The sequence below is a fragment of the Anguilla rostrata genome, chromosome 1 (assembly GCF_018555375.3).
Source record: "Anguilla rostrata isolate EN2019 chromosome 1, ASM1855537v3, whole genome shotgun sequence".
NCBI lineage: Eukaryota > Metazoa > Chordata > Actinopteri > Anguilliformes > Anguillidae > Anguilla > Anguilla rostrata.
In genome coordinates, this window is record NC_057933.1 from 6,906,017 (window position 1) to 6,926,018 (window position 20,002).

The 20,002-nt window shown below is 49.4% G+C and overlaps 1 protein-coding gene across 1 annotated transcript in view; it reads left to right on the forward strand.

The window, feature by feature from the left end:
- LOC135239039 (MAM domain-containing glycosylphosphatidylinositol anchor protein 1) overlaps positions 1–20,002 on the forward strand; it is a 170,551-nt gene that overhangs the window by 121,895 nt on the left and 28,654 nt on the right. The window contains exons 12-15 of the mRNA XM_064307432.1: positions 7,229–7,424; positions 8,173–8,196; positions 8,786–8,938; positions 10,965–11,123. Of these exons, the coding sequence (XP_064163502.1) occupies positions 7,229–7,424; positions 8,173–8,196; positions 8,786–8,938; positions 10,965–11,123 (532 nt within the window). The remainder of the gene's footprint in view (positions 1–7,228; positions 7,425–8,172; positions 8,197–8,785; positions 8,939–10,964; positions 11,124–20,002) is intronic.

Sequence of the window (20,002 nt, forward strand, 5' to 3'; positions counted from 1 at the left end):
TCCACACGCTCCGCCTGCCGCGGCTAAAACGAACTCTTCCGCTGGAAAAAAAACGTTTGTTCCCTGCGCTCGTGTATTACTGCCGGCCCGGCTGCTGCGTGCGCTCTGCCCACTCTGCTGCTGCTAGAACGCGAGAGGAATTGGAAAAAAAAAAACAAAAAAAACCACCCGAACGGGACCTTTATTTGCACTCGAACAAAGACATCAGCGATTCAGAGATCTGGCCAGGAGTGAGCGAGCTAAAAAAGAAAAGAAAAGAAAAGAAAAAAAAGGAAAAAGTAACTTGATGAATTATACAGAACGTAAAGATTCGTGGGGAGGGAGGGATTAGTAAGGTTTCTTTTTCAGGCTGAATGGCTAATCTTCCCCTGTTTATGAGCCTTAAGTACAAGTCGGCTGGGACTCTGCCATTAACAAACTGTACTCTTTTCCGTAATGCTTTAACTCCTCAACGTGTAGATTTGTTCTCAGTGGGGGGTGGAAAAAAAGGTTTGTAGACATAATGTGGGGATACTACAGATAAATGCTTTTTTTTGTAGTTTGGAGATACAGCAAGTAGGAGATTAGTGTGAAGTGGGGGTGCTACCTTTTTTTACCCTATCGGCTCCAAGAACCATTCGATAGCGCAGCGTTCTGCAAGTCCAGAGAAAGAATCTGCGGCCCAAATTTTCGGTTGTTTTTACATTTTGCCTGGTCCTGTGCCCTTTTCTGTATGAGAGGACAGCCCAAAAGTGTCCGCCAGAGCCATCAAGACATTTTCATATCACAAACTGAAAACTGCAGTCACCTTTCTTACTTCTGCACCGCTAATTTGTTTCCATCAGCCTTGCTAAAATGTATTTGAAATGGTACTGTGTGTTTACGTGGCGTGAAAGGTTCTTCCTCAGCATCGTGAGTGTCTCTTCAGTGCTATTATTAAGCCTATATAGATACATTTTGGCCTTTGCTGTGCTTTAAAATGTCATTGCTTCCACAGGGAGACCTGTGGGAACAATGAAAATGCCACCTATAGTACCTTAAATGCAAATAAAATAAAATAAAATAGGGGAGCTGTGTTTGTTTTTAAATTGGTACTGCTAAATACAGCCAGTAATTAAATGATTTTAGAAGAATTCTGAAGTAACTAGTGGTGATACTTATGTTACTGACATTAAAATGTGCTTACAAACATTTCTTAACATTTTATTGATAATTAATATAACACTCCTTCTTTTGTTTTACTTTTTCTAAGTGCTCCTGTCAATATCAATTCCCTTTTAAAAATCACAAGTGCGCATTGATTTTCAAATATATTGCAGCTTTTTTCAGTTTGAAGCATATCACCTGTCTGTTTAAAAAATCACGAACACTCCAAAGATATTTGTCTTATTCTGGAAAAAAGACTGAACTGATGCTGTTTAGAGGTTGAGGATCAATACGAATTAGCTGCATAAAATGAATATTCAAGTGCATCATGGTGAAAATGTGTTAAAGCCAAACGAACAGATCTTTATTTAGCCGAGGCTTGAGGAAAATTCCCTGTGGAGAATAAGAGTTCACTGTCTGTCGCCCTCCACCATCAGCATGATGTGCCATGCGTATATTCAAACATCTGCAAGCTCTGCCTTTGTGCATTACACATTCAAACACATGCTTACACACACACACACACTCAAGCAATACAGTCATATGCACGCACACCACAAATATACAAATGCACACTCTCAAGCATGTACAGTCATGTGCACGCACACACACACGCACACACACATACCCACAGACACACACACTCACACACATACACACCAGGCACACACAGACACACACACCCTCACACACATACACACACAGTCATATATAATCACACTGCAGGCCTCCCTGCCTTGCTCCTCCCACACACACAGACCTGCGGTCCAGTCACTTCAGCGGTAACGTGTCATTATCTCCCGCCGCTCGACCATTCCGCCTCCCCCCCCGTTACCGCGACGCTCCTCCCCCACCCCACCCCCCCACCCCCCCTCGGCTATCTGTGTTCCACGGTGGGGGCCTCTAAGTGAAACGCCCGCCGCCGTGAGTCAATCCGCCCTGACTCCCCGACCACTTTGCGGGGGTACGCGCATGAAGGGGGGGGTGTCCCCATGCCGTCCCAGCACGCCTGGTGACCTCACGCCATCCCCGCGTCGCCGCCCAGCTGGGCACACAAGCGAGGCCACGGTGAGCCAGGCGGAGGTGGAGAGGCAGAGCCTGGGCTGAAGCCTATGTATAGAGGTGTGCTATGGATAGCCCCCCCCAGTGCCAGGGCTAGGCTAACACAGAGCCGCCGGCGGGCACTCTCCCTCTCTCTCCTGCCCCCTATCCTCCCATCTCGGTGGGAGAGATGGAGAGGGGAGCGCGTATGTGCCGGAGGGTGAAACAGAGAGGTGCGGAAGTTACGGTGGTAAGGGTGCGCTCGTCGAAAAAAAAAAGGTATGAAAACGTACTTAAAAAAAAAAAGGTGGAAACCCTCTACACTGGGGTGGCACTCTGTGGGCCCATAAAAATGTACCCCTAGCCAGTAATGCGTAATACATATGTAGCTTTTTAAGCTCACAAGCGGTACTTATTAGTACCCAAATAGAGTAATAATTACACATTTCAGGGTACACTTGGGAAATTTGTTCCTTTAAGAACAAATATGTACCACCAGCTTCTGCTGCTGGTCGGGGCGATGATGATTACAAGGATGATAATGGGGGCCGTGATGATGATTATAAAGGTGGCCACTGCAATTGTAGTATCGTTTCTGGTGTGTTTTTATGATTATAGATAAAGAGCATGTTTGAGTTGTTTTGTCACACTGTGCATATTGAAGATTCTCTTGTGGATCTTGCAGATGAAATATTGTCAGATCAGAATCAAGCAGGCAAGCAATACACTCCAGAATCACACATACACACACACACACGCACTCTCACACACACACACACACACACACACATACGCACACACTCACAAACCAGCACATACTGTATAAGCATCAGTGCACGTACAGCGACTAGCAAACATGCACAGATACACATCCTGCTCTCCATCCTTCTGCACCGCTGCACCCCGGTCTCAGAGACCCCCAGAGAAATGCTTCTTTCCACCCGTATTATTGGAAAACCTTTTTTTAGATCACGGCTGATTTATGAAATGGCCATAAACAATAGATGAAAATGTGTCACGTATGGGAGAACAGCTTGTTTAAGATACACAACGCACTACATTTATTTAAAAAAAATAAATAAATAATAACAGTCCCTGTTTTCTGTTTCCCACTTATAAAGAAATAAAATGGAGGTTGCTCTTGTGCATGACTGGCTGCTGTACCAAACTTTTCCCGCTCAGTCAACTGTTCTCTTGATTATGTGGGGGAAATGTTCAGTTTGTGTCATGATTAGAATCTTCTCTTCACCGGCTCTTGTACATTGCAACTCTACCAGACCTGGGTCAAATACGTATTTGTTCTGGATTCAGATATTTTCTCTGTGCTCTATTGATCTTGCCTGGTGCCAATATGACCAGAAGGCGGGGTTTGCACTTTCTGAGAGTATTTTCATTGGTTCCAATGTGCTCTACACATGCAAAAGAAAATGTCCTAAGGACAGATGGTATGAACGGGTTGCGATATTCAGTGGAAAAAGGGGGAAGCAGAGGAAAGAGAGCCTTTTGCTATTGCTTTTTTTTTTTTTGCTATTCACCGAACATTTAGTAAATTCAGCACATAACTCCCTGAGCTTTTAAACCGCTGTCTAGCTACTCTGAAACACAAGACGGAGAAAGAGGTATTGCACATACAGGCTGGTAATCGCACAGAAACAAGGTGTTTGGAAATGTCCCCCACTGCTCACAGAGCTGCGTGCAGGTTCTACTCCAAGAAATATTTGTTTGAAAATCAAAGACAGCGTGCGGTCTTTCTTCTCGTGGGTTACAATGCTATAACCCGAAATGAATAAACGTTCCTACTTTTTTGTTAGTGTAAGTGCTTTTCAGAAACACATTTTAGCAAGACAGCGAGCGCCAAAACGATCTTGCCAAACCGCGTTTGTGAAGACCTAGCACAGTTTTTAGTAGGTCAAATGTTGAGTGAATCCAAGCCTCCGATCGTTAGGAACCTGGGGCTTTCTCATTTTTCTGTACTTGGCGTGATGATCCTCAGGTTTTTAAGGACACCAAAAAGCAGAAGTTGGAAGAACAAACACTTTCCTTGGCTTAGTTGCCGTCTCTGTTTCCTGGACAAAGCTACACCATCTGACTCCTTTTCCACAACCCATGTTAACAGAGATGTCAGGGCATAGTCTCATATTCATGTGAGGATGTTTTTTTTTTTTTATGCAGAAAGTTGTTAATACACATAATAGCTTGCCAGATCATGCAGTAGAAAGTGAGACCTTTGGGCTGTGTGCTAAGTAAGCTTTAGGCTTTGGTGAAAATGGGCAAAAAAGGCCTTTATTTTATCAATCACCCATTATTGAGGATATGTCTATAGCATTAGAATGTGGGCCTCTGTGGCGTGTGTTGACCTGTGCCTCCATCTCTTGGACTGTTACTCTGCACTAGGTGTACCCCCTTATTTTGGGCGTGTCCCCCAGGAGTCCCTCGCGTGACCAAAGCTGGCCTCCAGCCGCCAAACCTTCTGATTCACGCTCTTATTTTGCCTGCGGTTCTGTACGGAGGGGCTGCAGCTCCCGAAGTGTGTGGGAAATTAATGACGCCCCGGCGTAGGAGGGGGCGGGGAGGGGCGCGCAGTCTCGTGTCGATGGGCACACGCGCTCCGCCTCGCACACGCGCTCCGCCTCGCACACGCATGCCGCCTCGCACACGCACGCCGCCTCGCACACGCGCCGGTGAACACGTTCCCCCGGCTTCCTCACCGCTGTTCCCACGCAGCCAGATATTTGCTCCATCATTTATTCATTGACACAAAACGCGCACTCCCGAGCCGCGATGCGCTGAAGAGCACCCACAGGGCCCTCGGCCGAAAACACAAGCACGGCAGCGAACGCAGACGAGCACAGGGGCGCGTTTGTGTGTGTGTGTGTGTATGGGTGGGTAGGTGTGTGTGGGTGTGTAGGTGTAGTGTATGTGTGTGTGTGTGTGTGAGGGTAGGTGTTGTGTGTGTGTGTGTGTGTGTGTGCGTGTCTGTGTGTTTGGTAAATGGACTGCATTTATATAGCGCTTTTATCCAAAGCGCTTTACAATTGATGCCTCTCATTCGCCAGAGCAGTTAGCAGTTGGGGATTAGGTGTCTTGCTCAAGGACACTTCGACATGCCCAGGGCGGGGTTTGAACCGGCAACCCTCCGACTGCCAGACAATCGGTCTTACCTCCTGAGCTATATCGCCCCCGTGTGCATGTGCGTGTGTGTGTGTGCGTGTGTATCTGTGTAGATTTTGTGTGTTCGTGTGTGTGCCTGTGTGTGTGTGTGTGTATGTCTGTGTGCACGCATACTTGTGTGTGTGGGCTGAGGTGTGTCTATGTGTGTACAATGTGTGAAGGCCAGGGGTGTGCAGTCTTATCCGAAAAGGGCTGGTGTTGGGTGCAGGTTTTTGTTTCAACCCAGCACTAAGAAACGTGATTCTACCAGTCGTTGTCTTGACGAAGAACGTGATCAGTTAATTAGTTGAATCAGGTGTCGGAATGCTGGGCTAAAATTGAAACCTGCACCCACACCGGCCCTTTCTGGATAGGATTGGACATCCCTGGTGTAGGCAGATGTCTACCTGTCTGTTATCTGTGTGTCTGAATGTGAATTTCAGCGTAGCGCGCGGAGTGGATAAAAGCCGCTGGACGTACGTGAAGGTTAGCTAATTACAGACGGCAGTCGAAGAGCTGAAGTCCAACCTCCGCTGGCGTGTGTGTTTTTTCTGTGCCCCCCCCTCACCCCCCCCGCCCCCCAAGTCCGTGCCTGAAAAACTGACTTTACGGGCTCCTAATTAGACGCGTAACAAATGTGTTTGACCCCCCAACCGGGCGGGTTAACAATGTATCAGCTCCACGCTGCCATAATCCTGAACAGCCTTGCCGTGGGCGAGACAAGAGAGAGAGTGTTTTTTTCCCCCCCCCCCCCCCCCGCGAAACGAGAAGGGGTCAGCCGCACGCACAGCCCTCCCGCACGCCGGAGGTCCTTAAAGCGGCCCACGCGCCGACCGCGAAAATCAAAGCGCCGATTACTCCCCTGCGGCCTTCGCTGTAATCTGTCAACATGGCCGCCTCGGCCTGTCTGTCTAACGCGGAGGTGTGAAGTGGCGAGAGAGCGGACGGCTGTGAACTTCATTCTGCAGCACGGTCGCCGTCACGTTCTGCACTGTGGTGGGTCTCTTAGGGGTTGCTGTGGTCTGTGTGTACTTAGAGTTCCTTCTTCTTCGTTGGTGCTTTAGCGATCTTTATGTCTTTACTTGCTGTCGTTCATATTAATAAGATGAATGCATTTATTTTTTCTCTCCTTATTCTTCCTACAGTATGCAATGCCATAATAAGGTTCCTAAGACCTTATTCCAGCTGAGCGACTCTGAGCCCAGCTCTGTACTTCTGTGTTTACATCTCTGTGTCTCTTCAACTCAGTCAGTCAAGCAAAAAATCTTTATTTTTTTCAGAACCTGTTTGTCACACAATGCTTCCTAATGGACATTTTCTGAGGAATCAAAAAAATTGGAAAAAAGCCCTACTGAGCCAATTTTGGAAAAGTGAAAAATTACTCCATGACCCTTTATAAGATAATCTAGCTGAGCTTATAACGGTTATAAGTAAGCAGCCTGTTCAAGTAGGGTGGACTTCATCCATCAGAGCAATGTTAGGTTGGACTTCATCCATCAAGTCAATGCTAGGATGGACTTAATCCATCAGGTCAGTATTAGGGTGGACCTTAATCCATCAGGTCAATGTTAGGGTGGACCTACACAGTAAAAAAATTAGTGTTATATCACCTCTTAAAGATTACCTACGATCCCATTTGGACTCAGTTAGAGTTGAGTTAACAGTGGACATTTTACTGTGTATTCTGTTAGAGCAATGTTTGGGTGGACCTAATCCTCTCAATCAATGTCAGAGTGGATTTCATGCATCCGGGAGTCCAGGAAATACATACAGGGCAGGCAAAAGAGTCGTGCCTGAAAATGGCCGAATCCAGAGAGCTAAATGGAGGCCGCCTTCACGTGTTTACATTCTCCTTCGGCTCTGTGAAAGTTTAAAAGGCCTCACGTCTCCCTGTACCCCCTCTGTGTCCCAGTCCATGTCGGCGTCCCCCCAGCTGAGGCAGACGGTCGTGTCGAAGCAGATCACCACGAGCGAGCCGAAGAAGGGCGAGCTGCTGTCCTACCTGCTGACCGACCTGCGCATCCCGCTGTCCTACGAGGTGTGGCTGACCCCCGTCACCATGTACGGCCAGGGAGACGCCGCCTACCGCGTCGTCCAGTACTCGGAGCGTGAGTCCCGGAAGCCCCCCCCCGTCCGTTCAGACACACGCCCCAAACATGGGCGCCGCTAGCCCCTCCCTCCCCATCACACCACACAGCATCGACACCCCGCCCCCTTCAGACACACGCCCAAACAAGGGCGCCACTGCCCCTCCCTCCCCATCATACAGCATCAACACCCGCCCCTTCTACCCCAACACTGCCCACCACCCATCACACAGCATCACACCCCGCCCTCTCCACCTACACCCCACCCCCATCACACAGGTCAACACTCCCCCTCTCCACCCACACTCCACCACCATCACACAGTTCACACCCCCCTCTCCACCCACTCCCCACCCCACCTAACACCTGAACACCGGTCCACATTATCTAACAAAGCCAAGCCCTGACCACCATCAGCAGAGTGATGCTCTATATTTTCCAATCGCATTAACGCAAAGTGATCATCGGTCGACTGCTGGAACCTGCACGAAGCCTGCGTACGATTGGCCAGGCAAACCAGCCAATTACGGCGCATGAGAAGTGATATGGCGGGAGTGTAACAGCCGCCAGTGGAGTGTTGAGAATAACATCTCCCCTCCCAGAGGGCGTGTTCCCCTGGGATAGGTGTTCTTTTGACTTTAGCTGAGTTGTGAGATTGTCACTGACGCTGATTGGAACGTGTGAGCTGCTCACACGATAGAATAGTCATGTTGCTTTAAACAAAAAAAAAAAATCACATTTCTCTTTTTCTCCCCCCCCTTATTCACAGCCTACACTTACCTCAGACCGTCAGGTGAGTACACCCCCCTCCCCTTTCTTCTCCTCCCCTCCTTCCATCTCTCAAATTTTAATTTGCCTCTGCGTTTCTCTCGCTTGGTTATATTACTGCTAATTTTCAATCTTCAGTTCAGGAGAACTTAAAACTCCTTAAATAATTTAAAGTGCAAAATGACGATGTGAAGAGCGTGTTGAATACATGGTTGCAGTACGGTGACTGATTGTGATCTTTATAACAATTTGAAATGGGCAGAGGCAAGATTAACTTTAATTTGCTCCATAATAGTGTTATCATATTGCTGTCAGAGTCTGGATCGCTCCCACGGCTTCCTAAAACCACACAATCTACTGGAGCTGCTCCAGAGGTCATTTCTCATAGTTTGCGCAGAAGAATTCGATTTTAATCGTTAACCTCTTCGAAATTCATGAGCCTCACTTTTTTCCCCCTGGTGGAAGACGGTTGTCTGGTGGCTATTATCTTTCCCACCTTGCCATTCCTGGTTCTTTTACCTCTCCTGTCTACTCCCTCTACTCGAATACCCCCTTCAACGTTTCTCTTTCACTCTTTCCTCTGTTCTTCACTCCCGACACGCTCTCTCTCCCAGACTACGTGTGCGGCTTCGAGGACCAGAGGATATGCGGGTTCACTCAGGACCGCAGTGACAAGTTTGACTGGACCCGGCAGAACCAGCTGAGCCAGAACCCCAAACGCTCACCCAACACCGGGCCTGACACGGACCGGAGCGGCACCAAAGAAGGCATGGAAGGCATTTCTCTTTGTACTTGTGTGTTCCCCCCTCCCGGTAACCCCATCTAGTTTGCACACATCTTCATATGGATTCTAATGGCCGATATAAACACATAACTTGAAGGCACAAATATTGTGGACAGCTAACATCTAACATCTCATCCAAAATTATGGGCAATAATATGGAGTTGGTCCACCCTTTGCTGCTGTAACAACTTCCACTCTTCTGGGAAGGTTTTATACTAGATGTTTGAACATTGCTACGGGGATTTGCTTCCATTCATTCAGGAGAGCATTGGTGCTGGGCACTGATTGGGCGATTATGCCTGGCTTGCATTTGGATTTCCAATTTATCTCAAAGGTGTTGGATGGGGTCAGGGCTCTATGCAGGCCAGTAAATTTCTTCAACACCGATCTTTATGATACCATTTCTGTATGGATCTCGCTGCGTGCTCGGGGGCATTGTTATGTTGAAACAGGAAAGGACCATCCTCAAACTGTTAGGGAAGCACAGAATCATCTAGATTGCCATTGTAGGCTGTAGTAGTAAGATTTGCCTTCACTGGAACTAAGGGGCCTAACCCAAGCCATAAAAACAGCCTCAGACCAAGGAGGTGTACAGAAACTTTTGGTAATATAGTGTAAGTTATATCAAAAGTAGCACATGCATGTAATGTTAAAAATGACTCACTTTGGCCTGTCCTCAACCAACCTCCTCAAAGCCATATTCATTTCAAAATATGAATGAATGGTTTGTGGGCTAGAGAACTCAAATCCACTGTTGTCAGAGTCAGTGGATTTTTAAAAATGTATATCATTACCTTAAAGGGGTTTTTGAAAAAAAACAGAAACAGCTGGGCCATTTTCACGGGCGTAATTTCTCCATGCGTCATGTTTATATCACATTTTGGAACCGTATTGCTGTTTTCGTCTTTCAAAAACAAATATGTTTTTTGCAAAAGGTTAAAAAGTTGCAGCGGGGTATTTGGTCCCCCCGCCCCGTTGTGATGTGATGATGTCATCAGTGCGCGACAGTGTAATGACGTGAACACATAGCCGTAAGGATGGGTGCGAACATTGCTGTCTCTTTTTTTAAATGTCTGATGCTGTCTTCCTGCCTTCAAGCCCTTGTATGATTTCCTGTTCAGTGTCTCTCCGGTAGCATTAATGTGTCCTGACCCCCAAACTGTCTGCAGCATGCATGATGCCTGAACATTCACTGACGCCTGCATGGTGTGCTTTCCCTGTTCACAGCATAATCACTCACATCTAATTGTCCCCACCGTGAATATGTTCACAGTATAGTCGCTACAGTAACATTCACGCGCTCCCAAACTGTCTGTTCACGGTACAACTAATACATGACCATTTACTGATCTCCAAAGTGAGTCTGTTTACAGCAGTGGTCTCCAACCGTGGTCCTGGAGACCTACAGGGTCTGCTGGTTTTCATGGTGACTCTGCACTTCATGAATCAATTAGAGCAGTTGATTACACAGTTAACTCAACTCACCTGGTATCTTGGGTCTCAACTGGGTGCTGATATTAAGGTTTAAACAAAAACCAGCAGGCCCTGTAGCTCTCCAGGATCAGGGTTGGAGACCACTGGCTTACAGTATACTCACTCATTTACTGACCCTCAAAGTGAATCTGTTCACAGTATACGCACTACATGAAACCTTCACAAATCCCCAAAGGGTTTGGTCACAATACAACCAGTATGACCATTTACTGACCTCCAAAGTGAGTCTGTTTACAGTACTGTTACTACGTAGACATTCACTGACCCCCCAGTTGTATCGGTTCACAGTATCCTTACTGTGTGGATATTTACAGACCACCAAATGTATCTGTTCACTTACAGACCAGGAAATTTTTCAGTTGACAGTATCCTCCCTGTAAGGACATTTACAGACCCAGAAAATGTATCTGTTGGCAGTATCCTTACTGAATGGATATTTACAGACCCCAAAAAATGTATCTGTTCACATTATCCTTACTTACATGCACTGACCGCTGAAGTGTGTGTGTCCTCAGGGTACTACATGTACATCGAGGCCTCCCGGCCCAGGCAGCCGCTGGACACCGCGCGTCTGCTGTCCCCGCTCTACAACGTCACCTCCAAGGGCCCCAAGGGCTCCAACCGCATGCCCTACTGCATCTCCTTCTACTACCACATGCGTGGGAAGCACATCGGTGAGTGCCTGCGCGTCCACAGCGCTAAGCTCCGCCCCCTGTCCATCCCGGGTAAGGCGCTCAGCCTCCCTTTTTCGCTAAGCCCCTCCCGCGCTCTGCCGAGCCCCTCCCCCTCGCCGTGGAGACGTCCAATCCGAACATCTGAGGCCTGTCGCGCCCTTAGCGTGGACCCGGCTCTCCGATCTGGCTGGGCTCTCGGTTTACCTGATTAATTCCTGGCATAAATGTATGCTAAACGAGCTGAGAGCAATTCAGAGCCTCCAATTAATTAACGGCGGTTTGCCAATCATGTCCTTTAGTGCCTGGGCTGAGTACGAATGGGCGTAACCCCTGGGAGCTCCGGGCATTCTTTTTTTTTTTACAGGCTGGGTTAGAGCTCTGGACTCTGTCCCGGAAAGGTCACGGGTTCGAGTTCCCGAGCGGGCAGGTGAGAACAGATCGCTGCAGCCAAAGCAATTAAAAATAAAAAAAAATAAAAATTAAAAAAACGGAAAGCCTCGCTTAGAGGTTTTAACTTTCGGAGTCGTTTCGGATGAATTAGTCATTCGGAATCCGGCGGGGGGAACGAAAAAAAAAAGAGAGGGAAAAAAAGAGAGGGAAAGTCAGTAAGTGACATCTGCTGGGTCTCGGCGGTGTGGTTGGGAAGAAACGGCTCATTTGATCCGCCCGTTTGACACACGAGTCGTAAACATGCAGCGAGGGGCGCTCCCCTCGCCCCCCCCCCCCTTTCCTCCCCCCCTCGCCCCCCCTCCCCAGAGCGAGCGGCGCGCATCTGTCCCTCTTAGCATCTGATCGAGTGACCCTGCAGGCTGGTTACCACCACCGCCCCCCCCCCCCCCCTTCCCAAATCTCCCTAGACCCCCCCCTCACTACCCACTTCTCTGTCCCAGCTGCTGCTGCTGCTGCCCTAACAACCACCACTACCCCCCCAACCCTTCCACACGCACAGACACATACACACACATACATCACTCATGCACACACACTCACCCACACACACACACACACACACACACACACTCACATCACACACACACACACAGCACGTGCTCTTCAATATTTTATGGGCAGCTTGCTGGCAGACTGAACCACCCCCTTCCCCCCACCAACCCCCCCCCCCCACCCCCTGCCAGCCCCCACCAGAGGAGGGGACGCACATGTGGCGCTTCAGCCTGTTCACTCCTGACACATGTGGACTTCCTGCGTTCCTCTTTAATCAGGTCGCTGTGTGTCTGACCGCTCAGTGCCCTGGGTCGCCGTGCTTATGGGCCTCCTCTCCAATCAGAGCACAGCTCCTCGCTGTCTGCCCCGCCCAGGCTAATGCTAACAAGCTATAGCGCCGAGCCGCTCGACTCCAGGTCCTGCGGGCCGCAGCGCCTGCAGGTATTTGCACTAGCCATGTAGTACACCACCTGGCTTCGCTAATTATTTTTGCCTCCTTGGTCCGGGAAGTAAGCTCGTTAGAGAAATCAGGTGGTGTAGTACACGGTTGGAGTAAAATACCTGCAGACGCCACAGGCCGCAGGACCTGGAGTCGGGCAGCTCCGCTGTGGAATTAGACGGCTGTTTCGGCATCTTGGTGCTTTGGTGCTTACGCGTCATCGTAGAATCTGTCTGTCAGAAAGGCTCGCAGAGGAGGCAGACGGTGTTTTAACCTGCTCACAACGCTGAGGACGGTAGTCCAGGCAAAGATAGGGGTGAAACAGCCAAGATGCAGCCGTGGAAGAGCGTGGGCGTGCCTGTGAAAGGCCGGTGTGATTGAGCCGAGGGTAAAGACCGGTTTTACAAGGCGTCCATCCTCTCCATCGCAAAAGCCTGCTGTCAATCTACCTTTTTTATTGTTGGGTGGGAGGAGCTGGCCCTGCTCCGGTGGGGTACGCGAGGCTCTCCGCGCCTGGTGGGGGCGGGCGGGCGGGCGGGCGGGCGGGGAGGGGGGCGAGGGGGAGACTGTAGAGGGCGATGATTGATGGCGCCTCCGGATGCGATCAGTCACTCGTGAGGCGGTTCATCATCGGCCGGACTATCAGACAGCTTTATCGAGTGAGCGGATTTCGCCGCCCGCGCGCACGTCCCGCGCGTTCCGTGATTTATTGCGCCCGTGGGGGCGGCTCGGGCGCGGTCCGCGCGCACGCACGCGCTCTCGGGGCTTTACGGAGCACGCCCAGGCGGCGCCGCGCGGGTGACGCGCCCACGCCCACTGCGCCACGCGACGCGCCCACCTGCGCGTCCTGGCGTGGGCTGGGACAGGGACGCACAAAACACGTGTACCGCGTGGCGGGGGTCATGTGTGTGAGTGAGTGAGTCACATGGGGGTCATGTGGGGGTCATGTGTGTGAGTGAGTGAGTCACATGAGGTCATGTGGGGGTCATGTGTGTGAGTGAGTGAGTCACATGGGGGTCTTGTGTGGGTCATGTGTGTGAGTGAGTGAGTCACATGGGGGTCATGTGGGGGTCATGTGTGTGAGTGAGTGAGTCACATGGGGGTCATGTGGGGGTCATGTGTGTGAGTGAGTGAGTCACATGGGGGTCATGTGGGGGTCATGTGTGTGAGTGAGTGAGTCACATGGGGGTCATGTGGGGGTCATGCAGTTGTCAGAAGAGATTAGGGTTGATACATAAATGCAATACAATACATGTTGGGGGGGGGTGGGTGGTGAATGTACATAGCGATACGGACAGGGTTTTGTACGTTTTGGCCCGTGAATTACCCCTGTGCTGTTTACTCTCTATGGTGTTTTGGCCTGATTAACGTCCTGCCCAGATCCAAACAGGCCGTTGTGCACCTGGATGTGTTTCAAAGATAGCTGCCAAGATTTTCACTTCCGTCACCTTTGGTGTATTGATGAGTTTGGCTCAAGGCTCTTTTATGAAGGAATGCTTTATTAATCTTGCCTGCTATTCAGTAGGCTGTGGGCAGACATGGGATCTTAATTAAAATAAAAATCGAAAAGCAAAGACCATTCATCACAATCCCCCACCCCCCCCCCCTCCTTGGAGGTAGGAAGGGTCTTGAATGTGATGCAAGAAATCCCAAAAAAAGATTGTTATTTTTTTGTTGTTGTTGTCATTAAGAGGGCCAATGTGAGAAGCCTGGATCTGTCTACAAGAGCAATAAAATGGATGCACATAAAAGTGTTCAGTGTAAAATCAACTCTGAGCAAGTATTTCTGGCACTAATGGAGTACATATTGTCCCTGCTCTGTTCAACTCAGTAACTCTAAAAGCCATTAGAGTTAATTTGACGCAAGGGATTTTAGCTGTGTGCCCTCTCCTCGACCCCCCCCCCCCCCGCTTCTCTTCCACTTAAACACTGTCCCTTAGGCGATTGCCCCAAAGTCACTTGCAGACCCCCTCGTGGGGATCGCTGGGACCCCCAGAACGACACAGAGCCGGCTTTCTAGAACGAGCGATGCACACCGCCCTTCGTTTTTTTCCATCTCGCCGCCTGACCTCCTGTCCTTTCCCGCACCGCCGACTGACGCCGCCCGCGGGCTAATATTAGCTAAGCTGAAACGGTTGGGGCTAATCTGCTAAGTGACCGGGGCCGGCGTTTGACGGGCGCTGTACAGATGCCACCGTAAACGGGATCCACATCTGCTCCCGCCCAATTATACACCGTCCTGCTGGGAGACGCTCGTTCCCATTAGAAATGTACAAGACGCTCTTCGCAGTTCAGCAAAGGCATTAAACAACATTTAATGAGCTTTGGTCCCGTTAAACGATGTTTTGACAGGCCCGGTTTGCTGGGAAGATGGCCGCAGGGCTCGCAGTGAGTCATCACGCCGTTCATCCCCCCTTATTAATCACCGTCAGGCTCGTAGGGGCCTAATTGCACCTAGCCGCTGTCTCTCCTCCATTCAACGAGGCCACTGAATCTTCACACTTTTAGAATAATTCTTTAACACCAAGTTCGCTATTAAATCCTTATCGGGCGCGTATTGAGTGCTGCTTCAACTTCCATTATGACAAGGACTTTGCTTGATGTCTTTTTTTTTTTTTTTTTGCTCTTTGAAGGACGTGGTCAAGCCTGGCGAAACACACGGCTAGCTCTGGAGTGTCAGGTGAACTTCCTGTCCGTATGAAATAATGTATGTGTTCCTGTGGTTCCTTAGTTGTTTTGACTCTGGTGAAGACGCAGTAGCGTCGAAACGTCGGTCGTGTTTGTATAATAAATATTTAAAAGAAGATCCGTGTGCTCCAGTACCTTTCTCTGGGTAGGTCCTTTTAAATGAAGTTATCCAGGGTGTCTTTGCTAGCCAGTTAGAGGCTCTGTGTGATGTTGCCGTACTCTGAGGGCAGTTGAGAGGTGGGCGAATGTGGAATGATGTCATAGTTACTGTGGGAAAAGAAAAGTTTGACTCGCAAACAGTGAGTGAGTGAGAGTGAGTGGGAGAGAGAAAGGGTGAGAGAGACAAAAGAGAGAGAGAAAGAGAGAGAGGGAGTGGGAGAAAGAAAGGGAGCGAGAGAAGAAAAAGGGAGAAGGGAGTATGGGAGAAGAGAGGTGCGACATTACTGATTGGGCTTAAGAAGCATGAGAAAGGGGGAAATTGAGAGAGGTGTCAGAAGGCCTTCTCCACCCTGATACCCATTCCCCTCTTCCCCATCTTCCCCTATCTAATCTATATCCCCCAATCTCGAAAAATAAACCTTTCTCCATGATCCCTTCCTGAAGTTAATTCTAGGCACAAAGGATGACCTATTGCCCAGGTGTCATGGCTTGGCCATTGCGCTGTCATTAATCGCTACCTGTGATGCTGTAGAATCTACAGCCTTTCTTCATTTGCACTCATTCTAAGTTTACTCTCGATAAGAGCATCGGCTAAAATGGCTGAACTGCGAAGCTAATGTGAATGTAAGGACAGCGGACTGAAACGCGCGCTGGGGAGCGCTTACGGAATCGGCCGAGCTCAGCCGTTACACCCACCCGAGTGACCCCCCCCCCTGGCCGGGCCTGTTCCCTCCCAGGCGGGGGCCGTTTGTGCCGCAGCCCCCGCTTTGACGGACTCCGTGATTTCGGCAGTCAGTCGACCTTTTCCGCGAAGGCTGGCGGCGGGCGGAGGTTCAGTCGTCGGCGTTCTGAAAAGACCACCTGGGGCAGCCGTGTGGAGCGAGCGAGCTAGCGAGCGGGAGGGCGGGGGGTCGGGGGGGGGGGTGGGGCCCCGGGGGGGGCACGCCGCGGTGTGGGCAGCGCTTTAACACTCACGCTGGGCTCACACGCACTCAGCCCCCAGGCCTCCCGTGGGGACGTTGCGTCTGCATTGCAGTCATTCGGCGGACGCTGTTCTCCCAGGTCCGACAAACAGTGGAGCGGAGAACAGACCAGCTCGAGAGAAAGACCTCACATTGGGCCTCAGCACCCCAGGCTACACCCCTGCCCCTGCACAATTACTGCACAGTTCTCTTTTCAGGACCACTGTCAGTCAGGGCCCTTGGAATTTTCCTAACCAAACCCCCCCCCCCCAATGATTGTGCCCCTGGTGGAGGACCTCCTGTGATGCTGGCATTGTGCCTAAAACTCATTACCCCCGTCTTCCTCCTTCTCCACAATGGCCACGATCACTGCAGGTCTTCTTTAGCTGGACAAAATAAAGTCCACTAATAATGAGAAAATTGTGTGAATCTCACAAACAAGAAAGTTATGCAAATCTTAAATGTATATATATAAAAAAATATTTTTGAACGTGATTACATATTAAAACTACTATTTACATATTAAATACATCTTTAAAATATGCTTAGTATCTGTACAAATATCCAAGAATACATAACATACTTATCTCATGTATGTAACATAGTGTCCCGCTTTAGTGTTTTATTGTTTAGTATTTCCAACAAAGAGAAGTGCTTTTTTAAATATGTCTTATCCAGAGCGTCAGCCTTGAATTGACTCTGTTGTTCCAGCAATTAGCAAACTCTGTACATTGTGTGTTCACTGTCATCACTTGGCTAACTAGCTAGTTAAGCTTCTAATTGGCTATTTACACAGGAAGCATGATGTTTGATTGCCACTCTGGAAAGTGCAATAATTTTTAACAATCGGAAATAACTTAGACTCTTCCAGTTGTCACATTGTCACATTGATTTTTTGTTATGAGGCGCCGTTGATGATTTCATCAATAATTTCCCTCTGTGTCTGTCCTCTGTAGAGGCGCTATCGTTCTATCCACCTCCTCCCATAAACAACCATTAGACTGCGGTGCAGATTACTGTGGGTTTAAATCTCTCATTTTGTACCATAAAGAAAAGTATTTCACTGGAAATGCCTGAGTAACCCCCACTCCCCCAACACCACCCCCCCCAGCTGAATAAATAGGTACCATTTAGAAGTGACGTGAAATCACCTCCCGCCAGCTATACAGATTTATCATGTGACAGGCGGGTTGTTGACTGCAATAACTCCACCCCCCCCGCCCCCCTCCCAAAAAAAAAATTAAATGGGGCTGGGGGTGCTGTGGTCATTTGGTTGTTCTGTGCCTGAGTGTTTTTATTTTCAGGATGTGGGGGGGTGGGGGGTAGGGGTAGGGGTAGGTGCTGATAGAGCGGTATCCTTCTCTAGCCTTCTCTTGTAGCCTGACATTTTTAAGAAGACATGTTTTGCATTGCTGTGACTGGATCAATAAATCTTTAACCGCACGCTTCTCTTCCTTTGGAGAGAAGGAGGGAAGAAAAAAAGAAAAGAAGAAAGAGATCTCTCTCAAGTTTTGGCCTGTCATCGCCCAAGTAGGCGGTTGAAAAACCTTGAAGGGCGACTGCTGGGTGCGAGTAAATAAAGAATTAGAGAGCAATTTGTTTAGATGTTTAAATAATAGATGTTTTACCATGAGATAAGGGAAGAGGCCCAGAACTAGACTACTGATTAGATGCAGACAGACAGACGGACATCCTCTCTCTCTTCTCCCTGCGGATTCCTTCACTCCTTCTGCGCTCTGGGTTCGCCAAGTTCCTTAGTCATGTGATCACAGAGACCGTAGCTATTGGCTGAAACTCAACACCTGAATCATGGCTCAGAATGCAGCACACATTCCACGGCAAGGTTTGTTGGGGCCCTTGAGGACCCCCCCCTGACCTTTGGGCCCCTGGGCCTGGGGCCTACAGGCCCATTCGGTAATCCAAACTCGGTGGCCCGATGTCGTGTCTCAGTACGTTTCTTTAAAAAGTGAAGAGGAACCCCATGCTGAGCACAGGCCCAGGCATTGCTCTCAGCAGGAGCCAGCATACTGTGCCACGCGCGCGGGTGGCCGCGTGTGTGGGTCGGCGAGGATGAGGTGTTCTGAATGCGTGGCGCGGCTCTCGCCGTCTGTGCGCCATCACGGAGAAGGACCCGTTCCAGGCCTGGAGCCTTCCGCCCGCCAAAGAGCGATGATGAAGTGCTCGTCCTGTTTCGTTACGTGCGTGTCCTCCAACTTGAGTACTGTACCTCTCGGCAGGCATCCTTGTCTTTTCTCTCTCTGCCCTGCTCTCTCTCTCGTTCTCTCGCTCTCTCTCCCTCTCTCTCTCCTGTAGTTCCACTGGGCTGCTGTCTTCAACATCCTTCTCACCTTGTCTCTCTCTCTCCTACCTCTCCATCTCTCTCCCCTGCTCTCTCGCTCTCTCTCGCGTTCTCTCCCTCTGTCTGTCCCTCTCTCTCACCAGTTGCCCCTCTGTTCCTCTGTCTTCTCTCAGCCCTTTAGCAGAGTCCATTAGCCGCGTCTTCCTTGGTTTTTATCCGGCCCACACCTTGCTTGTGTCACTCAGCGGACGCCTGCGGCCATTTTGGCTCATGGTACTGTCTTTACCGTACACCCACCACGTGAATCATTTATCCGGTGGGGTTTTCAAGGGGGAACAATCCAGGCGCATGAGCTGGGTCAAAGGTGCAGGAACACCAGCAGCTGCTGCAGCAGCAGTAGCAGCAGCATCTTCTACTACTGGAGGTTCACCCAAGATAAGATTAAGACCTGGTCCAGTGATTTAGAGGTTCACTCTGGTTCCCTTAGTGCTCCTAAGCTGCACCTTATCCATTCACGCCTCTACCCCCCCCCCCCCCATTGAGTCTGGTTCCTCCCCTAAGACTCTGTGAATCGTGTGATTTATTTCGTATTGTATTTTACTAATGCCGGCTGCTGTCTCGGACCGGGTCTCTCTCTCTTTAAAAAGAGTGTCTGTGTCTCCACGGGTCTCCTGGTTATGTAAAGGTTAACTAAGCAAAGAAAATGGGCCCCTGTAAGACTTTCTCCTCCGCCACCTCGGGAGGTCTTCCGTGCCCACCGTCACCCTGGGTACTCGCGTTCGCCGGCGACGCGACGTCAAGCCGGGCGGCTCCGCGAAAGCGAATTGAGACAAATGTTTTGCAAAACGCTCTACGTAAACACATTATAATTCCATGATTTGATTTGCGATCCATTACTCATTTGTTTCTTCGTTCGTTCTCCCCCCCCCCCCCTTTCTTTCATCTCTGGCTACATTACCTTGATTGCGGGGAGAGCGGTGGCTATTCCCCACACACTGTTTACTGAAGGCTGCGGTCGTGAAGCTCTATAATAAGGAGGGCATCACTCATCTTAATATTGACTGCAGAGCAATTTGCCGGCGCCTAATAATAGCTCGTACCCAATCTCCTGTTTATTAAGTTATTAATGGCCTCATTATCCTTTTTTTTCTCCCGAACCAGGAAGTCATCAACACGCCAAATGCGCATTTGCTGAAATGGCTTTGTGGTATTTGAGCCACAATTAAGAGCCACTTATTTTTTAACTTAACTTCAATCGGTTAAAAAAAAAAACAAACAAACAAAAAAAAAATGCATGGATTAGCTGTAGCTAGTGGTCGGTTGCGTTTGAAAAGTCTGAGGGTCATTTGTTTGTTTGAACTTGCTGTGGCTTCAGGGTGTCTCGGCTCCC